Here is a 27,613-nt window from a genome sequence, read left to right as displayed (position 1 = left end):
GCCGCCGCCGCCGCCGCCGTCGCTGTGATGGAGGATCTTCCTTGGTGGGCCCGTGCAGTGGGCCCGGAAAACGGCGTCCGCCGCGGCGGCAGCGGCGGCGGTGCGACGACGCCGACTTCACCGTCATTATCATCCTCCTCATTATCTGCGCCGTTGTGGGTGGGGTTTAAGATGACGCCAAACGGCGGCTCAGGCGGTGTTTTCCGAATGGGCACCGTCGTGCTGCGGTCATCATCTGGGTTTTGGGGAAATAATAATAACAATAATAATAATAATAATAATAACAACAATTCCCCACCCCCTACGTCGTCTCCAGTCACTGGCGGCACCTCTACGAGGGGTTTGGGTTTCGGCTCGGTTGCTGGTCCGGGGTCAGGAATGGGCCTTTCGGGGACTGGTGGGCCGTTGGGATCGCTTTGGCAGCATTTCTATAATGTTACGCCGCCGCCGCCGACGACGACGACGACGACGACGGCGACCACGGCGATGGCGACGGCAGCGCGCATGTTGTGATTGTGAAAAACGGGAAAGGAAGGCATTGCGTTTTGTGAGATGGATGCCGCAGGTGTGTGTGCAGGTGTCTGCAGGGGAGTTGGCGCGGAATCGTAACATTGCGAGAAAGTGCACATTCACACAAGGGCACATGCGGAAATGCGAAGGAAGCGGAGTTGTGGCTGGCCTGCTGTCTTGTTATGTTCTGAATCGTAAGGTAAATTTTTGGGCCCTAGTACGGTAGAGTAGTGAGGGTAGGAGGGTAGAAATACTAAAAAAGTTGTCGTACTTTGACGCAGCACGACAGCTTGTGGGGGAAACATTGGAGTGGAGAACGTAGGGGATAGTAGACCTGATTCATGTTTTTTGGATTGGGGCCGCCTAGCTGTTAACCTTTTGCTATCGGAAACTATCGGACCCGTCTCCTGCCCTCCTCGCGTGATTTTTCGGTTTTTCGTGCTCTCGTTAATCCGATTAGGGTTTACGAGGGCGGAAAGCACTAAGGTCGCTGACCTTAGGTCAGAATGCAGCAATGTGAAGAGCTTTTGAAGAATTTCCTTAGGAAAGGAAAAAAGTTTGTGTCGTTTGTGTCGTGTGCATAGTCCTAACAGATAGTGGGGACTGGCTGCTGCTGCTGCTGCTGCACTCCGAAGCAGATGGAAAAGAAATGAGGTGGCTCCCGGGGCGGCATCCCTTACAGCCGGAAAAGATTGGAGGTCTCTTTTGGGGAGATCGATCTGCGGATCTGGCTCGCTGACCTTACTTATAGTTCTTGTTGTTGTTTTTGTTGTTAAAGTTGTTGTCTTATGTGGGCGTGTTGAAGCTATCATGTAATCGAAGGGACTGTCCTTGTCCGTGACTATGGGGAAGGATGTTTTGGTGTGTACACGGTACAATTTGCAAATGCCGCTTGGTTGAGTGATCAAGAGTGTGACACATAGAACTCGCAAGTTGCTTGCTAGAACGCACATGCACAGCGTTCGCTGGCAAAACAAAAGATGCATCATATCGGCCAGAAGATGAAATAAGATTGGTGCAGCACAGCGACTATGGTACCGACCGTGGGAAATTCAAAACTTGCAACGGATTACACTCCAATGGTGGGTCCAAATCATACACAGGGATAAAAAACCGTAACCGTTACTCAGTAAATGAGGGACTCCCAGCAGCTCTCCAAGAGAGCCTCAATTTTCACAGTTCCCAAAACGTGCAAGCATAGAAAGCGGACGGCGAGACGCGTAAATAGTCGTTCCTATCGGTGTCGAAGACCTAGGCATGCCGCAAAGTGGGCACGGGCACAGGATACAACTTCTCAGCATGATGTGAACCTCTGACGAAGACGGAGGTCTATTGACTTTAATGGCTATACTTGCAATTCTTTTTTTGTCACAGCAATACCCGGGGTGATGAACAAGAACGTTTGGACCTTAATTTGGAAGCTGTGATGTTGTTAATCTTACAGGCAAAAGCACTTCCAACAATACGGGATATTTATTTTACTTTTTTTTCTCCTCAAGACGGCTAAGACGGCTTGGACTTCCAAAATGCTACGACTGTAAAGGCCGGAACGCTTGCTCGTCCAGCGCCCAACCAAGAGAAAGGTAAATTTTTACCTACGCTACGATGGGAGGATGCCGAACAGGTTCCAGGAGCGGGTTTGAGCAAACCGTGTTGCCAGCTTCGCCTCGCAGTATAATTGTTGATTCGTTGCAGCAGCAGCTGCTGCGCAGTATGCAGCCGTAGCCTTAAATATCTTTCCCTTTCTTCCTTTCGTCGTAATAAGAAAAAAAATATTTCGTGGTGGAATGCTTTAAACTAAACTGTAAAGAGCGCACAGCGCTCTCTTCATTTGGCAACTTATAATTTGGGGACTTATATTTCCCGGAAGAAACGTAAAGGAACTATCCCTCTCACGGATTTGCTCTACGACTGCAGTCGTAGACTACACTCGTAGTTTTTTTTGTAGGAATTCGTGCGTGGCCTAAGCCATCCAGATTCCGCGGCGCGCCCAATCGCGCAAGGCGTGCGCAGGTACGGCAAAATCGGCTGCATGGTGGCAGTTTTCATCGCGGACATTTCGCGGCAGTTTCCCGTAATGTTTTGCGCGCCCGTGCAAGGTCCATATTAGCCTATATACATGTATCGTGCCATTATCTGTAATGTGGAGGAGTTGTGGCCCCTTATCTGAAATGTCATAATGTAATTGTCCATGTAAATCCCCTATAACGCGATTTTCTTAGCTGTCAAGGCCCCTTCGCTCTGAACCACGAGGTATTTCATGATGAAGTCCAAATGGCGCGCGTTTTGGCCGTCATCGCTCTGCAGGGAACCGCTCTTGTTACGGGAATTTCTCGGGGAGATCTTGGTTTTGGAAGCCTGCCTGTAGCTGCTAGAAGATATTGAAGACCCAAGATCTGTCAAACAAGGGCCAAAAAGCAGGTAGATACTCGTGGCCACCAAACGCAATGGGATGCGTCAGGATGCGTCAGGTGTACCGTCAGGGCTAAATCTTTTATCTGGAGCTAATCCCTTTTGGAAGGCATAATTTGAAAGAGGATCCTCGAGACTCAAGCAGTTTATTAGCTTCACAGATGACGCGGTTTCCCGAAAACGATGTTAAATGGAAAACGTCCGACGGGTGATGGCCGATCATGGGACGCAACGCATCTGAACGACGCTTTCAGTTTCGGGAATGTTGTGTTGTGAATTGCCCCAATTCGGTTGTTGCCTGAAGACCTGTCGAGATCATGCCTGTCTCCATATGTGGCAATACCGTACCTACCAGGACAAAAAGCGCGCAAGTCCTTCGGCAAACTTGTGAAATGGCAGTGCTGCGCCTTGGTTGTTGGGCTTAAATTGAAAGGCAATTCTTTTGCGGTGGGTGGGTAGAGTTAGGCGCGTCGATTATGCATAAAGGGGTGGAAAACTGACAGGTAAAATTACCACAGTCAAACGCTCTTGCAAATCAAGGCGTCTACTTATATGAATGCAAGTGTACTTGTTTTACCTACTATGCCAACAGCGAGGCCCGAATTGTATTTGGAGAGAAGCCCTGCGAGTGATGATATGTCGTGCTCATAAAAGTACAAGTGCACAAGGTCGCAAATTACAATAGATCGTAAACACCAAACATGTTTTAGTCACAGCATAGACCACGTTTTAAACAGAATTTTTATATACGAAGCACCCTGAGTGGCAGAAATGCGGCATACAAGGCCATGCATACAACTTTGTTATCCTTTAATGCTTAACTTTCCGCAATTAATTCCAAGAAGGTATCCTCACACGAATTGCCGAGTAGGCTAGCTGTTGCGCGGTCGCACGGGCGTCAGCCAGGGTCCCGTAGAGACCCCAGGGAGGTTTCAACTCGCGCCATACGCGCACACGCAAACTTTTGGCGCAGTCTTCAAGGAGGGCGCTTCTTGCTATCATGAATGGTATTGTTGAGCTGGCCGACAGGACGCGGGATGAGGAGGTCATAGCAATGGAGGCGCTCAAGTCTCTCTCAGAGAGCCAAAGAATAAAGCCATCAATGTTGGATCCAACGATTTCCTTATCAATGCAACGCCAGACGGAGCTACCGGGGCGCTTCAGTCGGATGCACTCTGAGTTACCACAGCAAGCTGGCTATACCAAACAACTCGGTCTTCGAGGCGTCTGGTTCAGTAGGAAGTTGGGGAGATGGCAAGCTGGCATTTCAGCTGCTGGCAGGCAAGTTGACATCTTCGTGACACGCGAAGGCACGGGCATAAAGTTCGATTCGACATTTTCATCTTAGTTTCTGCAGCTGAGTATCATAACTGTGGGCCAAACCTCCATATGCTTGATTCTCTGCCGCCGCAACTCTAGTGCTATAGATAGGCTTCCAAGTATCTGGGATGACAACGCATAATTGGCAACGCCCTGTCCCCAGTTTACTGCATCTCAAATGTCCTCAGTTGCAACGTTTTAATTTCTTTGGAATCAGCGCTTATCTTCTGCTACGTGCTGCCGGATATAAACAACGTGCATCCCGCACAGGACGATAAGCCTTGGTACGTTCACTTCCGAAGAGGAAGCCGCTCGCTTGTATGACAAGGCGGCCCTCCGGATTCGAGGGGCAGCGGCAGCGTTGAATTTCCCGCCGTCCGATTACCTGCTGCCTGATGGAGCTTTGGCTCTGGACCTGCAGGTGTGTGGGAAAGGAAAGCTGCCCTGAGGAGCATACCATACCAGCCTATGCATTTAGCGTTCTTCCGCCTCCGCTCGTCACAAACTACCCGTTTGCGGGAAGGCGGGCGGCTCTCTTTGGCAGCTTGCCGGCCGCTCCTCGAATTCCACTTTTTTGCCCTCGACCTTTCAATGCCGGACCTTTCACCATATAAACGCACTTTTACAAATGGCCCGATCTTAGGCTGCTTGGCTTTTCGTGTGCCGATAGGGAAGAACGAATAAAAGGGCCTAAGGGTGGATTGGTCCAAAAATGAAGAGCGCACGACAAGGCAGTGCTCGGGCCTCCTTCTTCACCACTCATTCGTTTGGGTATGGGATCGTAAGGTGACTAGCCGCTGCTGCCACCGCTGCTCTTTCTGCGGCCCCACGTCCAAGACCTTCACACAATCTCCAGCTTGTACGAAACACAAAACCTTACGCTTCGAAATCCACACACATCACACCTAGACTCTCTGTTAGCAGCGCGTCTCGTGCGACCTCTTGCAAAAAAATCCTTAAATGCGTTTCGGAAAGCGGCCTTCCTCCTTCTGCCATTCCTCCACAGGTTGAAGCTCTTCTCCTGGAATCGTTCCTTGGGCGAAATTTTAACGAAGAGGATCACCAGCAGCAGCAGCTTCCGACAGGAGGAAGCGGTAACAGCGGCGATGAAACGCCGGTGGGTAGAGTGGCTTCATTCCATGGTTTGGAGGGCAAGCTTAAGTATGGATGTGACCGTACAAGTGTCGTCTAGATGCCGCACAGCTCGTATTGATGTCGCATATTGAGTTTAGGGCTGTCGCGTTGTGCAAACATGGACGGGTGGGCATATCTGGTGGGAGGGGCAAAGGTGTGTCTAGGCCCGACCCAGATCGATTTGAAACGGATTCAACTTGACCCACATTCACCGGGTGACCCACATCCACTCCCACGTTCCCGACTGAAATCAGCCCGACCCAAATTATTATTTGCAGGTTTCAACGGCGGCCGTTGGCGACCTCGTACGACAGTGTCTGGGACGAATCAACCGCGCAGATCGTGCCGAGTTACAAGAAGCTGCGGAAGCGCTAGGAGCCGGCTACCTTCGGCTCATGGGCCTTATAACCGATGCCGGTCAGATTCTGGCTGCGTCAGGCGGCGGCGGGGCCGGCGGGGGCTCTTCCGGCGCCGCTGCCGCTGCCGCCGTAACTAGACAGACGCAGGGGGATGGCGGCGGCGGCGGTAGCAGCGATGTCGGTGGGGATGAAGCTGCGGTCGTGAATTCCGATTGCGTCGGAGAGCGCGTGGGAAGCCGTCTCTCCCCCAGCAGTCAACAGCACCAACCACCGCAGCCACCGCTGCAGCAGCAAGGAAATCATTGGCAGGGGATGGCGCGCAGCGGGACAGCGCCTTCTGCTACTTCAGGGGGCCCGGCCGGAACGAGCGGCATCGCAGTGGTCGACCAGGGCCAGGGCCAGGGCCAGCCAGCGCGTATTACAACCCAAGGCAGGCAGCAGCAGCAGCAGCAGCAGCACCACCCATATTACCCTCAACCTCTCGCGCATGACCGCGCACACCATTACTACCCAGTGCACAAGCGGCAGCGGCACCCCCAAGGACCTCCTCTTCCCCAGCAACAGCAGCAGCAGCCATCGCAGCACGTGCAGACGACGCAGCTAATTAAGACGGATCCCGCAGTCAGGTCCGCATTAGCATTAGCAGTACCGCTGAACACAAAGTCGGACGCTCAGCTGCAGCAGCGCCAGCTGCAGCAGCAGCAGCAGCAGCGGGACGCAATGATGGAGGAGAATGGCGCAGGATCACCGCAGGATCGCGCGAGAGTGCCTCGGAGCCAGCAAGAGTCACCGGCTCTTGGCGGGCCCGCTGGCGATGCCGCTGATGCTGCAGCGGCCGCAACCCGCGGCGGCGCCGGCGCCGGCGGCGGCCGGGATGCATTACCGGGCGCCAGTTCGCCAGGGGGTCCGGCGGCGGCGACGGCGGAGAAGAAGGCTGCGCAGGCTGCTGCCGCCGCCGCCGCTGCCGCCACCGTTCCTCTCCAGCTACAGCCAGAGCTTATGTCTGGCGTATGTCACGTCCTGTACTCTAACATGCAGAAGATCCAACAATCGCAGGCGCGCCAGCTACAGACGGAGGGAGCGCGGCCTGCGGCGGCGCCGCCTGTCGTACAGGCTGTAGGGCAGTTGGCGGCGACCGGCATCCCGGCAACGGTGCTGTTGCAGGCTGCGGAAGTGTTGCTTCGGACGGGTGGCGTATCGTTGAAGGATTTCGAGGCTGTAGAGGCGGCGATGGCGACTTGGGCCGCGGAGCGAAGGCCGGCAGCGGCTGGTCACGGAGGCTTGGCGGCGGCGGCAGCGGCCGCAGAGGGACCGCAGGCGGCGGCGGCCTTGGCGCGAAGCGGCGGTCAGGCACACCATCCGCAGCAGCAGTACTACCAGCAACAGAGGCACGTACAGAGGGAGCCATCCACGGACTCTGGCGGCGCGCGTGTTGCTGCCGGCGGGAGCGCTGCCGTACAGGGCATTGCGCGCGTTGGTAGCGGCAGCAGCGGAGGCCAGAAGCGCAAGTCCGCAGATACCGCAACGGGGGCAGCCGCCGACGCCGACGCTCCGCCAGTGCCGGCCTCCGGCGGCGGCAGCAGCGCTGTCGAGCAGCGAATGTCGGCGGGTGATATGTACGGCAATGAAGATATGCCGCCGACGGCGAAACGCCAGCACCGCCAGCAGCGGATGCCAGCGGATTCAGCCGTCGTCGTCACCTCTGCGCCTGTGCAGTTCCTAGCGGGTGCCGCTGGACGGGCTGCGGGGAGGGTGGCGGGCCCGGGGGATGCAGCGGCGACAGCGACGGTTTCTGACGTGAATGCCTCCGTCGCCATGGCGGCGGCAGCCGCCGCCGCCAGCGCAGCGGGTGGGGTGCCCATTGGCGTCCCCACATCGCCGCATGAGCAGGCCAAGGCTGCTGCGGCAGTTGCCGCCGCGACGGCGGCGCTATCGACGCCCATCGGGGCGCTACCGGCGGCGCCGGTGTCGATGCGGTCACAGCTTGTGGTGACGCCGACCGCATCTGCGGAGCGGATATCACCGTCCTCGGCGGAGGCGGTACTCCAGCATTCTGCCGCCGCCGCCGCCGCCGTCGCCGCCGCGGCTAATGCGGGCCGGGCTGGCGATGCCGGAGGCGGCGTGGCGGTACGACAACAAATAGGCCTTGGCAGGCGCCTATTTAACGCCATTGCGAGTCAATTGCCGCAAGGTAAGCTGAAATACGATATTGTCGTACGACGGGGCACGGCATGCCGTACATTGCCGTTGTGTGGAGTATAAAAACCTGGGCTGGGTTCGGTTGGCTGGAAAAACGTCTCTTGCTGGTCGTCGAGGAAATCCAGATGCTGCTGCGTCATCTGGGTTTCCTCGACGACCTGTTTTTTTAGGTGCCTGGAGGGGGGATTTATTCAGCTTTATCGTGGCCGATGTACGACAGGTGCATATGCGAAAGGAACATTCGCTGCATCAACACGCAGCAGGCGTGTGTGTTTTCGTAAGCAATAACCCTTTCCTTGACCTCACCCAGGCGCGGAACTGGACTGCCTTCTGCCACCCAAGTACGGCTATGTTGGCGTACTGTACAGCATCCACGGCAGCACAAGCGCGGGCGCGGCGTTGTGGGACGGCGGCGAGGTGCATAACTTGGGTTTGTACAGCAGCGACCGTGACGCGAGACAGGCTGTAGCAAGCAGCTCGAGCATGGCAAACCGCGTAGCGGCGCCGTCAGCAGCTGCAGCGGCTACGGCACCGCTTCTGCTGTCAGTCGCGGCGACGCCGGCGCCGTCAGCGGCCCGGCAGCTATCGACGGTGCCCGTCACAGGCGGTGGGGGGAGCCTGGTGGTGGGCAAGCCGTCTGTCGTTACGACGGGCGCTGGTGCATTACCGCACCCGCTGCCGACTGTGGGCTCTGCGCCGGAGGTTGGAAGCACGAGGGCAACCGCTGCGGCCGCGACGGCGGCGGGGCGTGCCTCCGCCACGCTCCAACCATACCACGGCGGCGGCGGTAGCGGCGGCTCGCGCAAAACGGCTGGCGGTGGCAGCAGGGGCGGCGGTAGCAGCGGCTCTGCCGCCGCCGTGCCTGCGCAGGTGGGAGTGGCGCCCATGCCGCAAAGCGGACCCGGTGGCGGCAGGCACGCGGCCTTTGCCCTGGTGGCGGCGCGGGAGGGCCCCGCCGGATCCGGCGGCACTCCGTCCGGTGGCGCGGCGGGGCCGAATGGCGTCAGCGGCGGCGGCGGCAGCGGTCCGGCCGTATTGATTCGGCCACTGGGCGGCGGGGGCGGTAGTAGTACGACCCTCGTGGCCGCTGCGCCGCCAAGCAAGTCGCTGCTCTTGGGTCCGCGGTCTTCCGTAACGCCGTTGCCATTGCAAGGCGCCGTTGCGTCCGGGGCGGCGGCGACGGCGGCGGCGGCGCCGACGGGCGCCAGCAGCGGCAACGGCGGCAGCAGGCATGAGAAGCAGCAGCAGCAGCAGCAGCAAGCTGTCACTGCGGCGGCGGCAACACCGCCGGTCCCCCAGCGCGGCGGCGTGCAGGGTCCCCCCACGGCGGCGGAGCCGGAGGTTGAGGCCGCTGGATCCAGCTTGAGCACAGGGCCTGTCATGGGTAAGTTTTGCGCCGTACACCCGTACGGCTATCCGCCGTGTTTGAACTTGCAGTACACGATAAGTCCAGCACGGGACTGGACCGCATGCCCATACCATCAATTTGATTCCTCTTCCCGCGTTATCCAAGATAAGCAGTCAGTCGACAACGATGATGAAGAACCCCCCCGCCGTTTTCGGGGGGGGGGAGTCCTTTTGAAATATCTTGGTTGGCGTTTTTCTGGCATGCAGTAATTTTAGGGAACAAGGAGGGGAGTTGTGAGGAGGGGGGGAGGGGGGAAGGTGTGTGCCGCAGTTCCTAGGAGTGTCGCTCGCTGATTGCCGCTTCGTGCACTGTTTCGTTGCAGACAGGGATATTGGAGGAGGAGGATGGGTTGGTGGTGGGGGGTGGGGGTGGTGGAGGTGGTGGTGGTGGTGGTGGTGGTGGTGGTCGTGGTGGTGCGTATCATAAGCTGCCTGTCTGTCCGCCTCTTTGAAAAGCATTAAACGAGTCCTTGCGAGTGAGTTTTTCTTTACGGCCCTGGTTTTAACTCTGTTCCAACAGGACCATACCTCGTAGGAGCCCCAGAAATTGCCGGCGACGGCAGTTTGCAGCTTGTATGTCAGTTGGTCGTACAACAGGTACGATACGATGGGGGGGTTGTAAGAGGATAGGAGCAGAGCTTACTGGCTGTCCTGAGCAGTCGTAGCGTTCTAAAAGCATATGCCCATGTCCATGTCTAAACATGTTTGTTGGGCCACGCACAACATGCACACAAGGCGCATTGCAGATTACAACAAACCCCTCTTACCTTACAATTCGAATCCCGGGATAGCAATCCGCGCACACCCTTTTGTGATGTATGTGTGTAGCATTGCTCAATGCGACATATATACATACATACATACATACATATATACATGCATGTGTCATTACTTTAAATATATTATCCAATCACTATTGTACCCCCATCCTCTTGAGTCCCAACACAAATCCGAAACCAATGTACGAACAACGACCGTACGGCTTTTCAACCGATCCACAGGACGAGCCTTTGTCATCTGACGACCTGAACAACGTTATTGCGCAAAAGTTCACCGCGGCAAATCTGCAGAACCTACTTGACTTAGCGGGTGCGAATCCGCTGCTGGCGGCAGCTATTACGGCAACTGCCGCACGAGACCTGCACCAGCAGCCGCCGCCACAGGCGACGGCACCGCCGCAGCAGCGGTACGGCAGTGCAGGCAGCGGCGGCGGCGCCGCTGCCGCGGGTCCCGTGGTCCATGGCCCCGTCGTCACGACCTCTGTGGCTTTGACCACCACCACGACCACCACCACCACCGCCACGGCCCCTCAACACCCCTCAGCAGCAGCGGGTGACTTGCCGCCATCTCGCCATCACCACACACACACACCACCAGGGGGCCCCCACCACCATCATCACCCCCACCATCACCATCAACAGCAGCAGCATCAACAGCCGCCGTCGCAACAGCTTACAGGTGCGTCTTCGCACGCGCACCAGCCTCTGGCGGCGGCACAGACGCCGCCGCAGCGGGCGCCGTACCCCAGCGGCACCGCTGGCGCCGCTGCGCCAGCGGCGCTGCTTTTGGGCCCACCGCCGATGCCTTTTGCAATAAGGCATGACGCGCCGGCGATCTCTATTTTGACCGGGGCCTTGGAGCGCGACTCCCCGCCGGAGGGTCTCACCGATGCTGCCAGCGTGCGTGGTCCCTTGCAGCTACTGCCGTCGACGACGTCGCAGCAACTGCCTACGTTGAACCAGCAGCAACAGACACAGCACCAGGTGCCCCATCATCCCAACCAGCAGCAGACGTCGCAGCAGCAGCAGCAACAGCAGCAACAGGCTGCCGTACGGGGCTACGTGCTTCCACCGGCGTTGTCGGGAGCTTCGCGGCATTTGCCATCGGGGACAGCGTTGGCAGGTGGTGGCGGCGGCGGCGGTGGTGGCGGCGGCGGCGGCGGTGGTGGCGGCGGCGGCGGCACCGCATCGGCTGGCGCTGCTGGCGCAGCGGGATCCGGTGGCGGCGGTGGTGGTGGTGATGGCCTGCTGCTGCCTCAACGAGGCTTCCGATTGCAACAACTGACGCCGGCGGAGGCGGCTGTCGTACTTGCCGAGTACGAAAGGGAAGGATCTCGCGACAACGGGGTCAGTGATGAGGCATGGCCGCAGCCTAATGACCAAGCGGCGGCGGCGCTGCCGCGGCAGGCGGTGGCGGCAGCTGCTGCGGTAGCGGCGGCGGCGCCGCCGCCACAGCCGCAGCCGCCACGTCGATCACGGCGGCCGGAGAAGAGCGGCGGCAGCGGCGATCTCTCCCCCGTCGGAGGCGCAGGTAACGGAGGAGACGATGATGGCGGCGGCAGCGCCGACAGTGCTCCATCCTTGTCCCAACGGTACGGCAACAACACACCGTCATCCGTACGGGTTCTGTTGCACAACGCCAGTACGGCAGCGCAGGGCGCACCTGCTGGCGCGTGGGCGCTTCTTGCAGGGCCCGTCTCAGATCCGGTGTCGGCTGGCACGGGTACGGCAGTGCTACCACGTCGAGAAATGACTGCCGCCGCCGCCGCCGCCGCGACTGGTACCGTGTCGCGTTTCCCACGCTGTTCAAACGACTCCCGTGATGAAGGAAGCCTCTCGATGGGACGCGTTGCCGGCGGCGGTGGCGGCGGCGGCGACGGCGGCAACGCCAACGTCGACGAGGAAGAGGTAGAGGAGGAGGAGGAGGACTTGAAGCAGGAGGTAGTAGTAGTAGGTGGTGATGGTGATGGCGATGGCAGCGGCGGCGACGTCAGCTGGGAGAACCGCCGGCGGCAGCTGTTATCCGATTCGGATCCTGCTACTGCCGTTGCTGCTGCGGCGGCGGATCCGGATCCAGAGGTAGGACCAGAGGTACGCTTCACTTTGCTTCCCCCGCCCTTGTTCCTTTCTCGCTGTGCATCACTTTACGTGCGAAGTCAATGGTCACATCTGGTTAATCTAATGGATTCAATCGCAAACATATTCATAGAGCACCTTTTTCGAGTCAAATTGGTTGTGTGCGCCTTATTCTCATTTACCAGCCCCTGTTTGGAGCTCTGTTCATCGCAATATTTCATATTTCACACTTCTTTTCCTGGCTCGCCAATGCTTTTAGGTTCGTCCCAACTGTGCTACCACTTCCTAATGCGACCCTTTTGTTGCTGTCACCTCTCCCGCCTGCTAGATGTTCCCTTCAGACTTTTGCACATGTTTTTGTTGTTTTTTGTAATGTCCGACTTTTTGACCGCTTTCGTTTTGTGCCCTGACTACATTGACGGCGCAGTCACAGCTGCAGATGGATAGTAAGAGCGCGGCACGTCAGGGGAGCGACCCTGGCGAGATGGCTGCGGTCACAGCGAAGTCCGGATCAACATCCTCGGCTGCCGCCGAGGCGGCTGCCGCCGCCGCTGCCGCCGCCGCCGCCGCGCAACGAGCTGTCTCCAAGGTCCCCGACACGGGCTCGGTCGCGTCATTACGGCGTGAGGAAGTCCCCTTTGTTGCCGCTGACACCTCGGGATCTGCTCCTGCCCAAGTTCCTGGAAGGTCTGGCACGTCGTCCCCTCCTGACCCACGTTTTGAACAGCAGTAACAGCAGCAGCACAGCAGTAGCAGCAAAAAACAGGAACGACACTGCCTTTCGTTTTGTGGTTGCCGCGATGGAAATGCCTCTAAAAAGGGGCGGCTCCATCACATCCATTCGGGTATCCATTTGACGGGACATTTAGGGCGTCTGGGGAGGTGTTGGTGGTGGAACGGTGGTGGAAGTGCTGGTGGGTTATGGTGGTGCTGGTGGCGCAAGGGTTTAACTTTTGCGTCAGATCTTGTTCCAGAGCGGTACGGGATTGCTAGGGGACACATTAGTGAAGAGATGGAGTGGTGGGGTTGGTGGAAAACCTGTATTTGGGGAAGGGGGAGGGCAGAGGGGGAAGGGTGCTCGGAGAACCGAAGGCAGCTCTAGGGATTTTTTTTGGTCTTGTGCTATTGTCGGCAGAATATCTCACTCCTAGATGCTTTCCAATGCAGTATATTGTTTGTGGAGCCCATCGAATGCATGCTTGTGCGCTTTTTATTATGGGAAGCATTGGAAGATTCGTCGGTCATGGCGTGGCTTTCTCCCCTATTTGCATTTCTTATCTCCGTAATGGGAGGAGGAGGAGGGCGACCCGGGTACCCTGTCCTTGGGTTTCGGAGTCCTTGCTCGTGCTGCTGCTGATGATGATGTGATGTGATGCGATGTGGGAAGGGAAGTCAAAGAAGAAGGACAAGGACGCGGGCCCGCATCTGATGCACATGTTTGGATGTGCTGTTAAGTAAAACCTCTAAAACCCTAAGTTAAAACCCAGTCGAGCAAATGTCTGAGCTAATGCTATGACGCTGCTACTGGACTACTGCTGGTCGCCCTCCTTTAGCGACCCAACGATTTAAATAAACACCACCAATATATGCCGTACTGCTGCTATAGCCGCCTTTATACGTGCGTATACTTTTCAGGAAGAAGATATTTAATCGGTTCTGTCGCACTGCAGGCATCTTTTATCTTATGCTGTAATGCACAATCGTTAAGCCTGTGTCATACGACTGGCATCCGTGGGGTGGAGAGCGGGGGAGAGGCTGCCAGGGTGTACGGTGCAAATGCCGGCAAGGTCACGGCCTGGCTGGCTCATACCGAGCCATTTCACGCCACTTTTTTTACGTCTACCGGTGTAATGCCTTGTGTGTGTATGTATGTTTATGTGTAGGTACGCATGCATGTATGTATGTATGTATGTATGTATGTATGTATGTATGTGATAGCGTTATATTCGTGGTGGTGTAAAATGGTATAGTGGTTGTTGTGGCGCCGGTGGTGATGCTGCTAATGGCGATGGTGGTGGTGAACCTGCAGGCGATGGTGGTGGTGGTGGCGGGGGAGTCGTGTTGTACCTCTGTTCCAAGAACCCTCCAGGGCACGCTTCATGGCTCATTCTTGATTGCGGAATGGTGGTGCATGTATGTGGAGGTGTGGTGTATGTAGAGGTATAAGGGCTATGAGACGCCATGAGGGCGGTAAAGCCAGAGCTGAGCCATGAACGGATGCTTGTGTGTAATGCTGGAAGCTATAGATGGTAACATCGCCGGTTCGTGATGTTCCCCCTTTTCATTCTCGTACATGTATGTATGTATGTACGTATGTATGTATGTATGTATGTATGTATGTTGCACAGGCGCCCTGCTGCACCATCATGACCACCCGGTCACGTCTGCTTTTGTATTAACCTGAGTGATTTCTATCATCAGGACGGCGGCGACAGATCCTTCCGCATGTCGCAAGTCCACGCTCTTTCCTAATTATCAGGCCATTGCCGTACATTAGCTGTTCTCGTACCTTGCCGTACACTGGCGGTAAGTGCCCCCGACCCCAGGGAAGCCTATCCGGGGGCGCTGACCTTGCGTGCGGGTACTAACTTCCTTACGGGGCGAGTTGGGGAGCGGGAGTGATGAGCATAATAGGTCATAACGGGAGCACCGCTGTTTATGGTTGGGGCTGGGAAAGAAAAGGAAGGTTATATATAGGTCAGCCTGCGGTATAGGGACGGGGTTGGGGACCGGGGCCGGTCTTTGCATGGGAATTTTTCTTGCTGGGACGTAGTATCCTCTGGGCACATCACAGGATCTGCTTCCGCCAAACGATGCTTTTCTGAAGTCGTGATATAACATGGGAATTGTTGAGAACTGCTGGGCGGTTTGGGCTATAGTGTGGAACCCTGCATGGGCTGATGCCGCATTTTCCAAAGAACTTGGAACTGCCTCCATTCCTTTATACCTGCGGTTCTCACCTTGCGAGGGTTAGGTTTGGATTTAACATTTCCGGTTTTTTCGGTTTATTTTTAGTTTTGCTTTACTTACTGTTCAACTAACTGTTGTCATATCGCTGTTATGTGCTACACGAGTTGGGTGGGAGGTAATGTGTGATGGGCTGACGTAGTTTATTGTTTTCCTCTGGGTTCGTAATTTGTATTCCTTTCATACGTACAGCTTTCATATCACGTCGGTGATCGGCGGGGCACGTTATGGATCTCGGATCCTAGGGATCCTAGGATGGGGAGGAGGTCGGTCTTCGTGGTGTTTGTTTGCAGGAGGATGTGGTGTCCACAGACTTACTTTTATTCGTCCACTCACAATAACAAACAGGAAACCGACACACACACACACAGAGTGACATACAAACATGCAGACGCACCGGGCCTACAGGCGTAAATTGCTCCACCGCCAGTCAGTCCACCCGTGCGCAGGCCGTCTTCCGGCAGTCACCCGATTAAGGGGCTGAATTTCGAAGGCATGCATACCCCCCTGTTACGCCCGGGACGCTGTGCAGACGAGGAGAAAAATGGCACGGAAATAGCACAACACACAAAGCGCACCACTTGTTATTGAAGCTAAAGCTTGCAGGAGAAGGATTAGTATGTGTGTGTGTGGATGAAGGTTTCGGAAGTTATATCGCCCCAGAGAGTGAAGGACTATTCCCGTACGTCGTACGGGTACGGGCATGGCGGAGTATCTATATATATACGTGTGTGTTTGTCCTTCACACTACCCATGAGTATGGTAGATATACTACTATATATGCGCTGTCCAGCGCACGACATCCACCCACAAGGTCGAATTGTTCGATACGATTAGCATATAGCATAATATGACACGCTAGAGCTCGCGGTCCATGAGCCTCCTGGGCTGGCTGGGCCTTACGAGCTCTCGCGAGCTTGTAACATAACATAGCATGATATGATTACTCGTCGTGCTGGTGTTGCTACTGTTGCTGTTGCTATTAGTGCCATTCAAGTTGTAATCGGTGTTTCCTTTCGTGGGTCTGAAAGGAAACCGGAGAAAGTGGATTTTATGTCCCGCTCCGTAGTATTGCGTGTACTCTCATGTTGTCGTATGCCGTAATATGTACGTCTATAATGCTGTACGCCATGTAAAAGTTCTGGCTTTCTGGGAAGCCGATGCGAGTCCAAAACCCGCTTGTGTGCGTGTCTTGATACACAGCTGGGCTGCCTGGGGGCTGCTGGGCTGCCTGGGGGCCAGGAGCTCCCGGAAAGACTTTTCCACCCAGGGAATTTCCCCCCAGAACAAAAGGGAGGGAAAAGGATATTTCCTCCGGGGGATATGACAACCTGTGCAAATTTTTTTAATTAAAAAAACCATCTACACCAAAATCTATAGCATTATTACAGGTATCTTAAGGAAACTGCCTCGTGTGCGATGCAGCCGTGGGTTTCAGGATGTAAGGATTTCAACATTATGTTAGTGCTTTAGAATGTTAGGGTTTTAGGGGGGTCGGGTGGATGGGCACAAGGTTAGGAGACGCGGGGAAGCCACGGGTTGGCTGGGTGCCGCCAAGAGCTAAAGAAGGAAAAGGGGGGAAAGTAAAAGCCGTAATAAGATGGGCGGGAGAGCACTGCAGCGGTACTAAAAAGCGGGGGAAAGACCCTAGGGCGTGAGAGGACCCATGGGGCGGCTCATCCAGGCCGGCTTAGCCCATAGGGCTGTGCGGCCCCTCTGGAGGAGAGCCCCTGGGGAAACATCCCCACGGGCCCACAGGTGGTGAGGGGCGGTGCGAATGCGAATGCTCTGTATGAGTAGATCTGGTCAAGAATAAGGGGACGGGGGTCGCGGGGGACAGGGCCCTTGCCCCAAAGCCGTGACTCCGTCATGGCAGGCCATGGGGGGATGTTAGGGTTGCGAGCTTTAGTCAGCGCATTGTGTGGTGTGAGATGTGTTTTTTTTAATACTGACGCGTGATGCACCGTAGTAGTACCGCGACGTGTTAGAATTTTACAATGAAACATGTTATGATAAATACGTAGCTAGAAATTTAAAGTAGGAACGGCGATGCATCTGATATCATGTGATATCATGTGATGTGCTTCGGCACAAATGTTAAATTTGGAAAAATACAGAGAAGATTAGCATGGCCCCTGCGCAAGGATGACACGCACAAATCGTCCAAATGTTTTTAAATCACCTCCCAATATCGTGAACTGTCACAAAGGCTCCAGTTCCATTGGACCAATCTTGTGCTTAGGTTTTGGAACTCCGTGGTTAAGAGGCCGGGAACGCTGTGTCATTGGGCATTTGTCGCTGACCTGGAATTGGCACTCGGGGGCGTTACTGAGTGCTGGACATGCAAGGTACTAGCCTTTCTTACTAGCCTAGGAGCGGAACCCCCCATTAATACGCGCGGTGATGAACTCATAGCGCATTACGCCACCCTTAAATTGCAAGTTGAGAGCATTCTTAAGGTATTTGCCAAGCGGCTTGATGCACGGTGGGAGTGCCCGAATACCTTGGGTGACCCAGGTCTTCCGTCTTCCCCATAGGAATTACCGGAGCCAAGGCTTGTCGCTATATGAACTGGATGGGAGCGGCCCACCCTAGGGGTGTGCGTCTCGATTGGTTAGAGCACACTAAAGTGACCGTGCCCCAGCGACGGCATCAAGTGCTAATGCGTTTCCGGTTAGGCTGTTGGGAGTTAGAGGTTTATAGGCCTACTGGGCGTGAGCGCACCGCGCGTACCTGCAAGCTTTGTGACTGTGGAGCGGTTGAAGATGAATTGCACGTTTTTGATGAATGCCCCGCTTACAAGAGCTTACGGGGTAAGTACGATGGTGACCTAGTGTTAAAGGGACGCAACATGCGCACCATCATGACTGAGGCGCCACCCCTGGCATTGGCCAGGTACCTATCGGAAATCTGGGAGGCCAGGCACGTCGCGCTGAGGCGCTTCGCCCTGAAGCGAACGAGGGATGATGATGATGATGATGGCCTCCCTCGGTCAACACCCGCATAGTACCATTATAACGTCCATGGCCCCCCCGGCTTTTATGGACACACACCCGCACTTGCGTGCGGAACTTGTAACTTGTATCAAGAGCCAATAGGAATAATCAGCAGTGCAATGACCAAAGGCGACTAAATGGTGGGCAGCTAGAGCTGATTACAGTCGACGAACGCTGTGTGCGTGCTGTGTGCTGGGTTGCGTGCGTGCTGGAGTCAGGGGATGTGCGAGCGTTACAAATATATGACCGGGCCTGACACTTGCCAGGGACTGCTGCCCAGCCCTAACGGAAAGTGTGTGTGTCCTGGGCTGCGTTATGGCTTGCTGCATCAGGGCGTTGCGAAGTGGTGTGGTTGTCGGGTATAGAAAAATGAGAAAAAGGAAAAGGGGCTAAGGTTGTGAAGGGGGGAACGGTTTGAATGCGTGGCTTAGGTTTGTGCGTTGCACAGAGCGAACGGAAATGCTTGGTTATCAACATAGAAAAAGGGAAAAAAAGCCAGGAAGCTGGCGGCATACTCCTCAGGCGGTCTTTAGTAAGGTGGGATGGTGTCGTGGCCTTTTCCTGTCTAGTTGTCTCTCTTTTTCTACACGCTCTCGTCCGCTGTCTCCTCGTCTCCAAGAGCGCGCGGTCGCCAGGCCCTGGCCATGCAGCAGGAAAGAGGGCTTGGACGGAAGGGAAAAGATGGTGATTTTCGCACGCCGGTTCGGATCGCAGTAGGGAGTAGCCGTCAGGAAATAGACTGAATGCATTGCTTGAGCTGTAGACCTCCTCTTGTTTTCACATGTGATATACAAGGCGTGCAAGGTATCGAATTTGCAAATTGGCAGGATCCGCCCGGAGTTTACGACTGGCGGGATTAGCTACTTCGCGCTGCGAAATGGCCGCGCGGATCGGCCAGCTTCCTATTTGCTTGTGCGTCGCCGCACATGTTGTCCTTCTTATTGCATCATAAGCTTTTGAAGTGTAAGTAGGGAAAATTTCTGTCGTTGCTGCGTACGTGCGTCGTCCGTCCGCCGGTGCATCCTGGATCCTGTCGTATTCGTCTGTTGTCAGGACAAGGCAAAAAGAGAGCAGTGACAGATTTTATGCGTTGATTGTCGATGCATCTACTCTCTATCCAAATTATAGGAATTTCTTTGAATATCAACCCAGGCCGCTTGTTAGGTGTAGAGCTATTCCCTTTCACTTGTGTCGCCTACGAAGAGTGTACCAAGCAAGCAAAATGGCGTTATGTTTCGGATGCTTTAGGGCTCCTGCTGATGCAGAGAATTTAGAGAGGGACCGTCTTAAGGCCTACAAGGTAACCGAGACCCGAAAGTAGCTGTCTAACGCTCGGTAACTGCCTTACAGTTTTAATTGCTTCGCACTGTTCTATGTGGTAATTTGTAGGAGCTGGAGGACATCCAAGCAGGCGTTGGAAAAGCTTCACCTGAAGGAGACCTACAGACGCCGGACATTGCCGCGAACGTGACAGCGAAGGGCGACGACATCGGCAAGGCCGACGCCAATGAACAACAGAGTCTCGGAGTAGCAGCCTTTGAAAATGGAGACATGACTTTGCAGCAGCAGGTGCGGGCGCACATTGGGGGATACCGTCCGTTCATTTCCATGTCATGTGTGTTCCACCGTACTGAACCAAGTGTAGCTGGAAGAGCCAATTAACATTGGATTGCGTAAATGCTTTTCTGTTATGATTCTGCGTTTTTCCCTACGTGGCCATTTTCATCGCTGGCGGTTGCGCGGACAACCAAACGACTAACATTGCGCTTTCCGGATCAAGAAATCCTCCCCCGCACGACACCCTAAACCCCCGCAGCTGGCGGAACTTCCCAATGTTGACCACAAGGCCATTGCCACAGCTGAAGCTGTTGCCGGCGCCAACCTCTCGGAACCCAACGGCGAGCCAGCCCCCGCCGGCGACGACGGCAACAACAACATCACAGCCGATGGCGACGGCGCCGTCTGCAGCCCCGGCGGCACAACCGCAGCCGTCATGACGTCGTGCTCAGGCTGCGGATCCTCGGCGGCCGCGGCTTTCACGCGCAGCGGCGCCGCCGCCGGCGCTTCCTCGCCCGCAACGCCGGCGCCGTGGACGGCGCCCAAGTCCTATGGTAGCCCGAGCGGCAGCCGTCGTGAAAGCTGGGCCGGTCACGGAACGCCCTGGTATCCCCCCGGGCCTAATCTCGTGGTCAGGCCACTCCCGCCAAGTCCTCCCAGGGAGGCCAGCGCCGGTAAGGCGCTCATGCTTGCAGGCGTCGGCGTCAGTCGGGAGGGCTCCGCCACGGACATCGCTGCCCTCCGCCGTAGTACGGCAACCAGCCATGTCAGCTCCGGAAACTTCAGCGGCGGTGCCGCCGCAACCGCCGCCTCCGGCGCCAGCGGCGGGCCCAGGCGCATCTTCAGCGCCCACGTCAGCGGCAGAAGCGCCGCCGCTGCCGTCGCTAGTCGCCACATGCGCACGTACGGCGGGAGTGTGGCGTTGCCGATCGGCCGTACGACGTCGACGCCGCCGCCGCCCAGCAGGTACACTAGCGCTTCAACCAGGCTAGCCCTTCGTGATGTGTTGAACCACCGGCCTACAGCCCACAGACCCATGGGTCGCGGCGGTGGCACCGGCACTGGCGGAGCCGCCACCGTCACCGCCGCCGCCGCCGCCGGGCGCAGCAGCGTCGGCATCGGCGCATTGGGTAACCTGGACTTCCGGCCGCGATGGAGATACTGATCTCACTGAGGTGTCGTACGTCTCACAGTTCGCAACCCACGGGTCGAGAGTCGGTTGTGGCTCGACCAGCGTCAAGAGGCGGCTCTCAATCCATATGTGTTGGTTGGTTGTTCGGTTGGTTGGTTGCTCGGTTGGTTGGTTGGGACTCACGTTGAGTCGTCCGCATGACCCACATCCGATCTGGGTCAGTGCAAGCGGAGAGGGGGAGGGCGTTGGGACCCACGGGTCGGTCGGCATGCGTCTTGCATGTGTCGTCGGCACGAATGATGGGGGGGTGCACCGGCGGTGGAGGGCAGATAGAGCCCGGGGGGATAGGGCAGGAGGTGCGGGCGGCGGTGGGCCTCGTGGGCGCGAGTGTCGAATGTCGAGTGTCGAGTGTTCCGTGGAGTAGAGGGCGATGAGCGGCGGCTGTGATGTGACAGTTTTCCGAATTCCAGGATGGATGCATCCAAAAAGCGGAAATTCCGGTACGACATGCCTGCAGCATATGGGAGTGAATGACACACTAAAGCGACAAGGGGTCGGAAAGGCAACACAGCAACTCCACCACCACCACCACCACCACCACCACCACCACCGAGAAGAGAAGCTTTCTCTCCAGGTTTGAGCTCTTGGGGGGGGAGGGGAATTGCCATGTTGGGTGTGCTGCGGGTGCCGTGCAGTGCCGTACAATAGGAGATATTTGGGTTACGGTAAAATCCGGGGAGCTGCGAGATTGTCGTGATTGCGGTGGTGGTGGCGGGTTGCGGCAATATAGGGTATTGTACGGCACGACATGCCGGACCAAGGAGGTTGATTAATCTTCTTTGCATTTTTTCAGAGAGATAGATCGATCTTGATGTATTTAATAGAAACAATCCTCTCGCGGTGATGTTGATGGTGTTGATGATGCGTGATGGAAAGTTGAACCGGTTGTCGCCAACGCTGAAGCACGTGATGTGCGAAGAGCCGCGGGCGGTTGGTGGTTGATGTTTCGGCGGTTAGCTTTTCGTTGCTGGTTGGTATACGTTGGAGACAAGCTGTCCAGGGAGCCTTCTGGAGCTCTTGGGGCCAGGAGCCAAGTTGCATGTGCGTGTGTATGTGTGTGTATGTGTGTGTATGTGTGTGTGCGTGTGTATGTGCCCTTATCTTCTCTTTCTCTCTCTCTCTCTCTCTCTCTCTCTCTCTCTCTCTCTTTCTCTCCCTCTCTTATGTGTTTATGTGCATCTGTCCGTATCTCCATTTTTCCTATGGCGGCGTGCTGGCGCGCTGTTGCTGTTGCTGCTGCTGCTGCCGATGTGCTGGTCCCTGTCGTGACCGTTGCGTCTCTCCCCCCTCCTCCTCTCCCGCCCCTTCCACACCTCCTCCTCCAAACTCCCACTTTCCCAACGCCGCGTCCTTTGGGGGGGATGGACATGTAGGGGTCGACCGTCGAATTGATTGATTGACTGCTTGGACTCTGGATTCTGGACGATGTACATACATACATACATACATCTGGACCAAAACGCATTCTTGTTCATGGCGATAAGCGTCGCTTTCGGACAGCGCGCGTGTGTGTGTGTGTGTGTGCCTTAACAAACCGAGCCGCGCGTGTATGTGCCCGTGTTATGTATGTATGTATGTATGTATGTATGTATGTATGTATGTATGTATGTATGTATGTATGTATGTATGTATGTATGTATGTATGTATGTATGTATGTATGTGTGTGTGTAAGTACAATAATCTGCATGAAAGCGCGCACTTGTCCTAACATGGCATCTAGGAACGCTGCCGCAACTCGCATCGCACAACGACACATGTGCACGACAAAACTGCCGTACAACATAGAAGAAACGCCGTATACAGGCACCTACAGCGCATACATGCACTTTCCTGCGCCTGTGGTTGTACAGTTGGCCGTACAATTCATTGCTGACCAGCACGATGGAAATATTTTGACGCGCGCGCGTTCTTTCTGCGGCTTGTCGCCTAATTTCTTTTTACTTTGCATTCCACTCTCATTCTTAAAAGACACGCAGACTGACGAATACTTGATGGTAAAATTAAATTTCGGTTTTGGTTTCTCGGAGGAGGCGCTCCGCCCTCAGGAAGTTTTCCCTAAGGGACTCTTAGATTGGGGTCGCTTTTCGGTGTGCGCGTCTGTATGTCTGTGCGTCGGCGCGTCTCTTTGTCTGTTCGTATGTCTGTTTCCTTTATGTGTACGGGATGGCAGTGAGATCCTCCAGTTGTCCGGTGGCGTTGGCAGGTTGTGAGGTGGTTGTGAAAGGTAGTTGTTGTTGAACAGTTGTTTCCGTGAAGAATCGGCTCTGAGGTTGCAAAGCGAAGAAGGGCGCCGCATGTGTGTCGTGTGTGTGTATGTGTGTGTATGTGTGTGCATGTATGTATGTATGTGTGTGTAACGGTTATGCGGTCAACACAAAGCAACCTTGTGTCGCGCTGTGTCATATGTTCTGTACCGCCTTGTACGACACATTGCGCCTCTTTTCCTTCCCTGTCTTCCTGGTCGCATGCATATGCGGATTAAGTGCATGCACGTGTATACGTGTGTATGTGTGTGCATATCCCACCGGCATGGTGTCGTACACATGTCGTACCATCCGTGCGTGGCGGAAGACAGGTCACGTTTGGCTGCGGGATGGCTTCTGAGGGCTTCTTCTTCTCTGGGGTGTTAATCCAAGAAAAGAATGTTGGGATCCTGGACGAAAGGTTCGCCTAGCTGACGGGTGAGCGTGTGTATGTCTGTCTGTAGCAGGCGGGTGTTTAGGGTTTTAGAGTTCTAGGGTAGCAAGGAAGGGGGAGATTTGATCTGACTGCCGACGCAACTGACGTAAGACTCCAGGAGACTTGTAATTTAATGAATGGCATGGACGAAATCGCATATTGACTGATGATCGTGGCGCACACACACACACACGCGCGCGCACACACACACACCTTTCGCCTATGCCCGTGATGACGGCTTGAAATGATTTCAGCAGGAAAGAGCGCAAAAAAAGAAAAGATTTGACACGATCACAGCGATCGGAGAAATGATGGATTGGTTGCTCTATGTTGGTGTCTATCGTAATGAGCAGGCCCATAAGAAGTCGGCAGGCCACAAGAACTCAAGGAAGAAAGCACACTCAGGCTATCGCTCCAAAAATCCGGACCAGCGCACTGCACGCGGCTGCTCGTAACATCTCACCCATTCCGCCTTTAGCACGTGTAAGCTTAGCCCATGGCCCGCTCCGAGTTGCTGTGAGTGCTGTGCTATTCAGGCTCCAAATTGTTCCTACTTGACCCCCCTGACGGAACCGTAGCGGGCGGGAGGACACATGCTGCTGGCCAACGGTCAGTACAACATTTAACATATACAATACGATAGGGGTCCTTCTTGGCAATATTTAGTTTATAGCTCGAATTTTACCTCTTTGTCGATCTGACGCCCGTGGGTTGATTGCTTTCTGCGGCTATATATTATATGAGATCGAGAGCTGATATACAGTTTTCCGTGGCTACGCCAGGCTACGCCAGGCTACGCAAATAAAGAAAGTAGCATCATTTTCACGGGGAGCTGGCAGGTCTCCCCATTATCAGCGATTTTCCTTGATTTTGCCCTCCCGGAATTTTGTACGCGGGGATGCAGCCATAGATATCGAGTTTGCCGCCCGCGCGCCTTCCCTTTGCATGATAACCTATGAAAGAGGTTTATGGCAGGGCCTTATCCTCGTGCTTGTATATGCAATGCTTGCGCTGCCGAGTCCCAAGTGCCAACCGGCAGGAGTGCCGATTCCAAAGCCGTCTCGACTTCCCTGGCTTCCCACATGGTGCTGCAACTAACTGCTTCCAAAATAAGTATAACTTGAGGTAGTTGCGTTCGCTGATCGCTGAAAACGATGCAAAGCAAACATCGTGAATCTTTCCGTTCGTATAGCTGTCAGCTATGCCAGCGTTGGCCGCTGCGATGATGCTGTGTCGATAATCCTCATGCATAAGGACAAGTGCCAGGCTAAGCCGCGAGAAATCAATATGCATAAAAATGGTCTGCATTTGCTGCACTGTACAAGCTTCGCAATCTCATAATATCCGGCATGATGCTCGCTGCTTGTGTTAGTAAGCGTCGTACAAGGGATGCATGCTTCTGGCCTGCTTCTACACTCGCATAGCTAGAAGGGGCATTTTGCCCTGCACCCTTTCACCTAAATGACGTTCACCAAGTTCTTGCTCGTTTTAGGACGATGAGGGCCAGGGTCGAATGAATGCAACCACATGACTCTAAATAGCAAACGAATCTCGCACTGAATAACAAATGAAAAATGCAAGAACCTAAAACGAAGAGAGCTCGGGCTGAGCCAACGCCGGCCGCTGAGCCTGCCGAGCCCAAAGACAACGTCTCCAGTTTCTTGCAATCATGGGCTTGGAAGCGTGAGCACAGGTATACACTTGAATAGATTCCTCTCCTTGCGGATCGCTCCAAATCTGGAACCAGCACGCCAGTGATGTGCATCCTTCAAAACACGCAGGCCTGACCGTGACCGCTTTCAACGGCCTTACATACACTCCTTGACTCTCCCGGCAAGCGAAAGAACCTGCAGTGGAGGGGTCGTTAAGGTCACTCTTGAGCAGGTAGAAAATGTTTGCGTGACTGCTGTACGGCTAGACGTCAAGTTGTGCGTGGGAGGGCAAGGAGGGCCCGGCCAATGGATCTGCAAGTGACAACTGTGGGAGTACATCCCAGAACGTCGGGGGCTTTAGTTAGTTACCTAGTTAGTACGCGCCCTTTTCCCGCGTAAAAGCTTTTTCGAAGCCCTGTGGTTAAAAGGTTTATAACTGCATTCCCTTGCACTTACTGGCGGCCTGTTTGCTATGCAAGGGTGTTTAAGCCGGGTTTGAAGGACTGGGTTGTACGGAACCCCCGTTGTACGGTACCCCCTACTACCCGGCAACCATGGATTATTAAGTTTCACACAAGGAGGCTGATTCCAAATATGGGGGTCCTGGTGAAGCAGCTGACCGCGTTCGCAAAGTCTATAGATGTGGAAGGTGCCGAAGTACGTCGGTGAAACATAATGTGGCAGGACTGGAGAGAATAGTGCAGCAGTATATTGTATTGTGAGTGTAGTTGAAGCGTGTTACAAGGCGTTCGGCCCACGGGCGAATTTACGTGCATACCTTTCATCGTGGGCGCGTCACGTTGCAAGCTAAGCAACGCGTATACATGACGTGTAGCATCAGTCCTCAGTTCACTTCTTGGAACGAACATCAGCCCTCTCAGCTACCGAGCATTCAACCGAGCACGCTACGAGCAGTCCTTGTAAGGAGCAGCATACCACCCAAAACGCTGGTGTCGGTATCGGCTGTTCCAAAAAGCTGTTCCAAGCCATCAGCGGCGTCCATGTTACTTACACGGCTCTGAACGACTTATGTGTTCTTTTGTTTAATTCTGTGTATGTTATATTTATTGCGTCAGTTTGTATTTTTTTGACATTAGTCGGAACATTTTGCTTCACAAAAGTGCCGCTTCGCCCAACGCTTCCTCTTCCCGCGGCCGTTTCATGAGCCCAGTCTTGCAAGCTACGTTGTTTGCTTTCGGTGCTTTCAGTTCCGGCAAAGCAGCCACCCACATTTCCGGACTGCGTACCGCGTGCGACTGTGGCCGACATGCCCTTCTGCGCAACGCGCTGGCACACCGCGGCCTTTCGCCCCAAATAAAATACATACACTTGTACACGCGCATTTTGAGAATCGCACGCGCGCATCCGCGCGGTGAAATTCGCTCCTGGCTTTTGGGGCATCTTGTACGGCCCGTTTATTCGGCACAGTACGACCGGACACATTTGTGCGAGAGGCTGCTAAACCACTCCATACAAGAGAAACGTTTCTCCAAAAGTGTATATTCCTATCAGTGCTGGGCCAGCACTGCTGGCAGCTGTCGGGCCAAATGGCTTCTTGGACGATGTGCAATGCTTGAAACCGAAAGCGAGAGTGTGAAGGGTGAGGAGTCTACAGGTTCATAGAAGGGATGTGGATGCAGCTGTACGGATTAAAGGGGAGGGTGTCGCGGGCGAACTTGAACTGGTTGCCTCTTGCGTTGCGTGGTGGGGGCCTGCTGGATCCTGGCTACTGTGCTGCCTCGCTGTGGAAGGGTTGGGTAGTTGGGACATCGACGCATCTGACTGCTCACATCCGACAGTACGGTCGAAGGTTCGCGAGTCATAAATCACAAACGATTTGAAATCTGAAAGGAGGAAGGACAGACGTAAGGCAGCAGCAAAAGCCAATACAAGCATTTTACCAATCGCTCGCGATCAACTTAAAAAGCAGTAGTCAACAGTACGGCGCCTGACAGAGTGTGCGGACCCAACGCGATGCATTAGTTGTTGCTCCATAGGTAAATGCCATTTTCTGTTACAAATAATGAAAGAGAGAAAAGGACTGAGAGGCCCGAAGAAGACGGGCCTTACGAACGGAGAAAGAGACACCGCAACTGAACTAACGCGAGGCTGCGCCAGAAACGGGCGGGCGGGCGGGCGCGCGCTGAACAACAAAAACAAGATAAGCTAACCAGCCTAATGCGCGCAATAAATGACGGCCCTGAGGACACGGGCCGTTGCGAAACAGTTAGACTAACAGTTACGCATTGGGCCTTACGCCCAACTAACCCAGCTTACTTACGCAAGCTCGCATTAGTTGTTGCTCCATAGGTAAATGCCAAAGGAGAAGATACCCCCTCTAGCGGAAATAACAAACAAACTGAGCACCAAAAC

At 55.0% G+C, this 27,613-nt stretch overlaps 2 protein-coding genes across 2 annotated transcripts; both read left to right on the top strand.

Moving 5' to 3' along the window:
• Window positions 1–3,922: 3,922 nt before the first annotated feature.
• VOLCADRAFT_91440 (uncharacterized protein) lies at window positions 3,923–12,929 on the top strand (the record flags this gene model as incomplete). The annotated part of the gene is made up of 13 exons (XM_002950999.1): window positions 3,923–4,152; window positions 4,513–4,663; window positions 5,249–5,359; window positions 5,446–5,530; window positions 5,716–7,926; window positions 8,245–8,804; window positions 9,665–9,755; window positions 9,862–9,938; window positions 10,343–10,527; window positions 10,763–10,799; window positions 11,020–11,104; window positions 11,331–12,211; window positions 12,624–12,929. 13 exons carry the CDS (start codon window positions 3,923–3,925, stop codon window positions 12,927–12,929), a joined length of 5,010 nt encoding a protein of 1,669 aa, XP_002951045.1.
• A 4,999-nt stretch (window positions 12,930–17,928) lies between these two features.
• Window positions 17,929–20,881, top strand: VOLCADRAFT_91439 (uncharacterized protein; the record flags this gene model as incomplete). Its single annotated transcript, XM_002950998.1, has 3 exons — window positions 17,929–17,976; window positions 19,549–19,728; window positions 19,976–20,881. The coding sequence occupies 3 exons, from the start codon at window positions 17,929–17,931 to the stop codon at window positions 20,879–20,881; spliced, it is 1,134 nt and encodes a 377-aa protein (XP_002951044.1).
• Window positions 20,882–27,613: the final 6,732 nt, after the last annotated feature.

Source organism: Volvox carteri (genome assembly GCF_000143455.1).
Source record: "Volvox carteri f. nagariensis unplaced genomic scaffold VOLCAscaffold_21, whole genome shotgun sequence".
Lineage (NCBI taxonomy): Eukaryota > Viridiplantae > Chlorophyta > Chlorophyceae > Chlamydomonadales > Volvocaceae > Volvox > Volvox carteri.
Note: the sequence above shows the minus strand (reverse complement) of the source record. Positions and strands in the feature narration are given on the sequence as shown.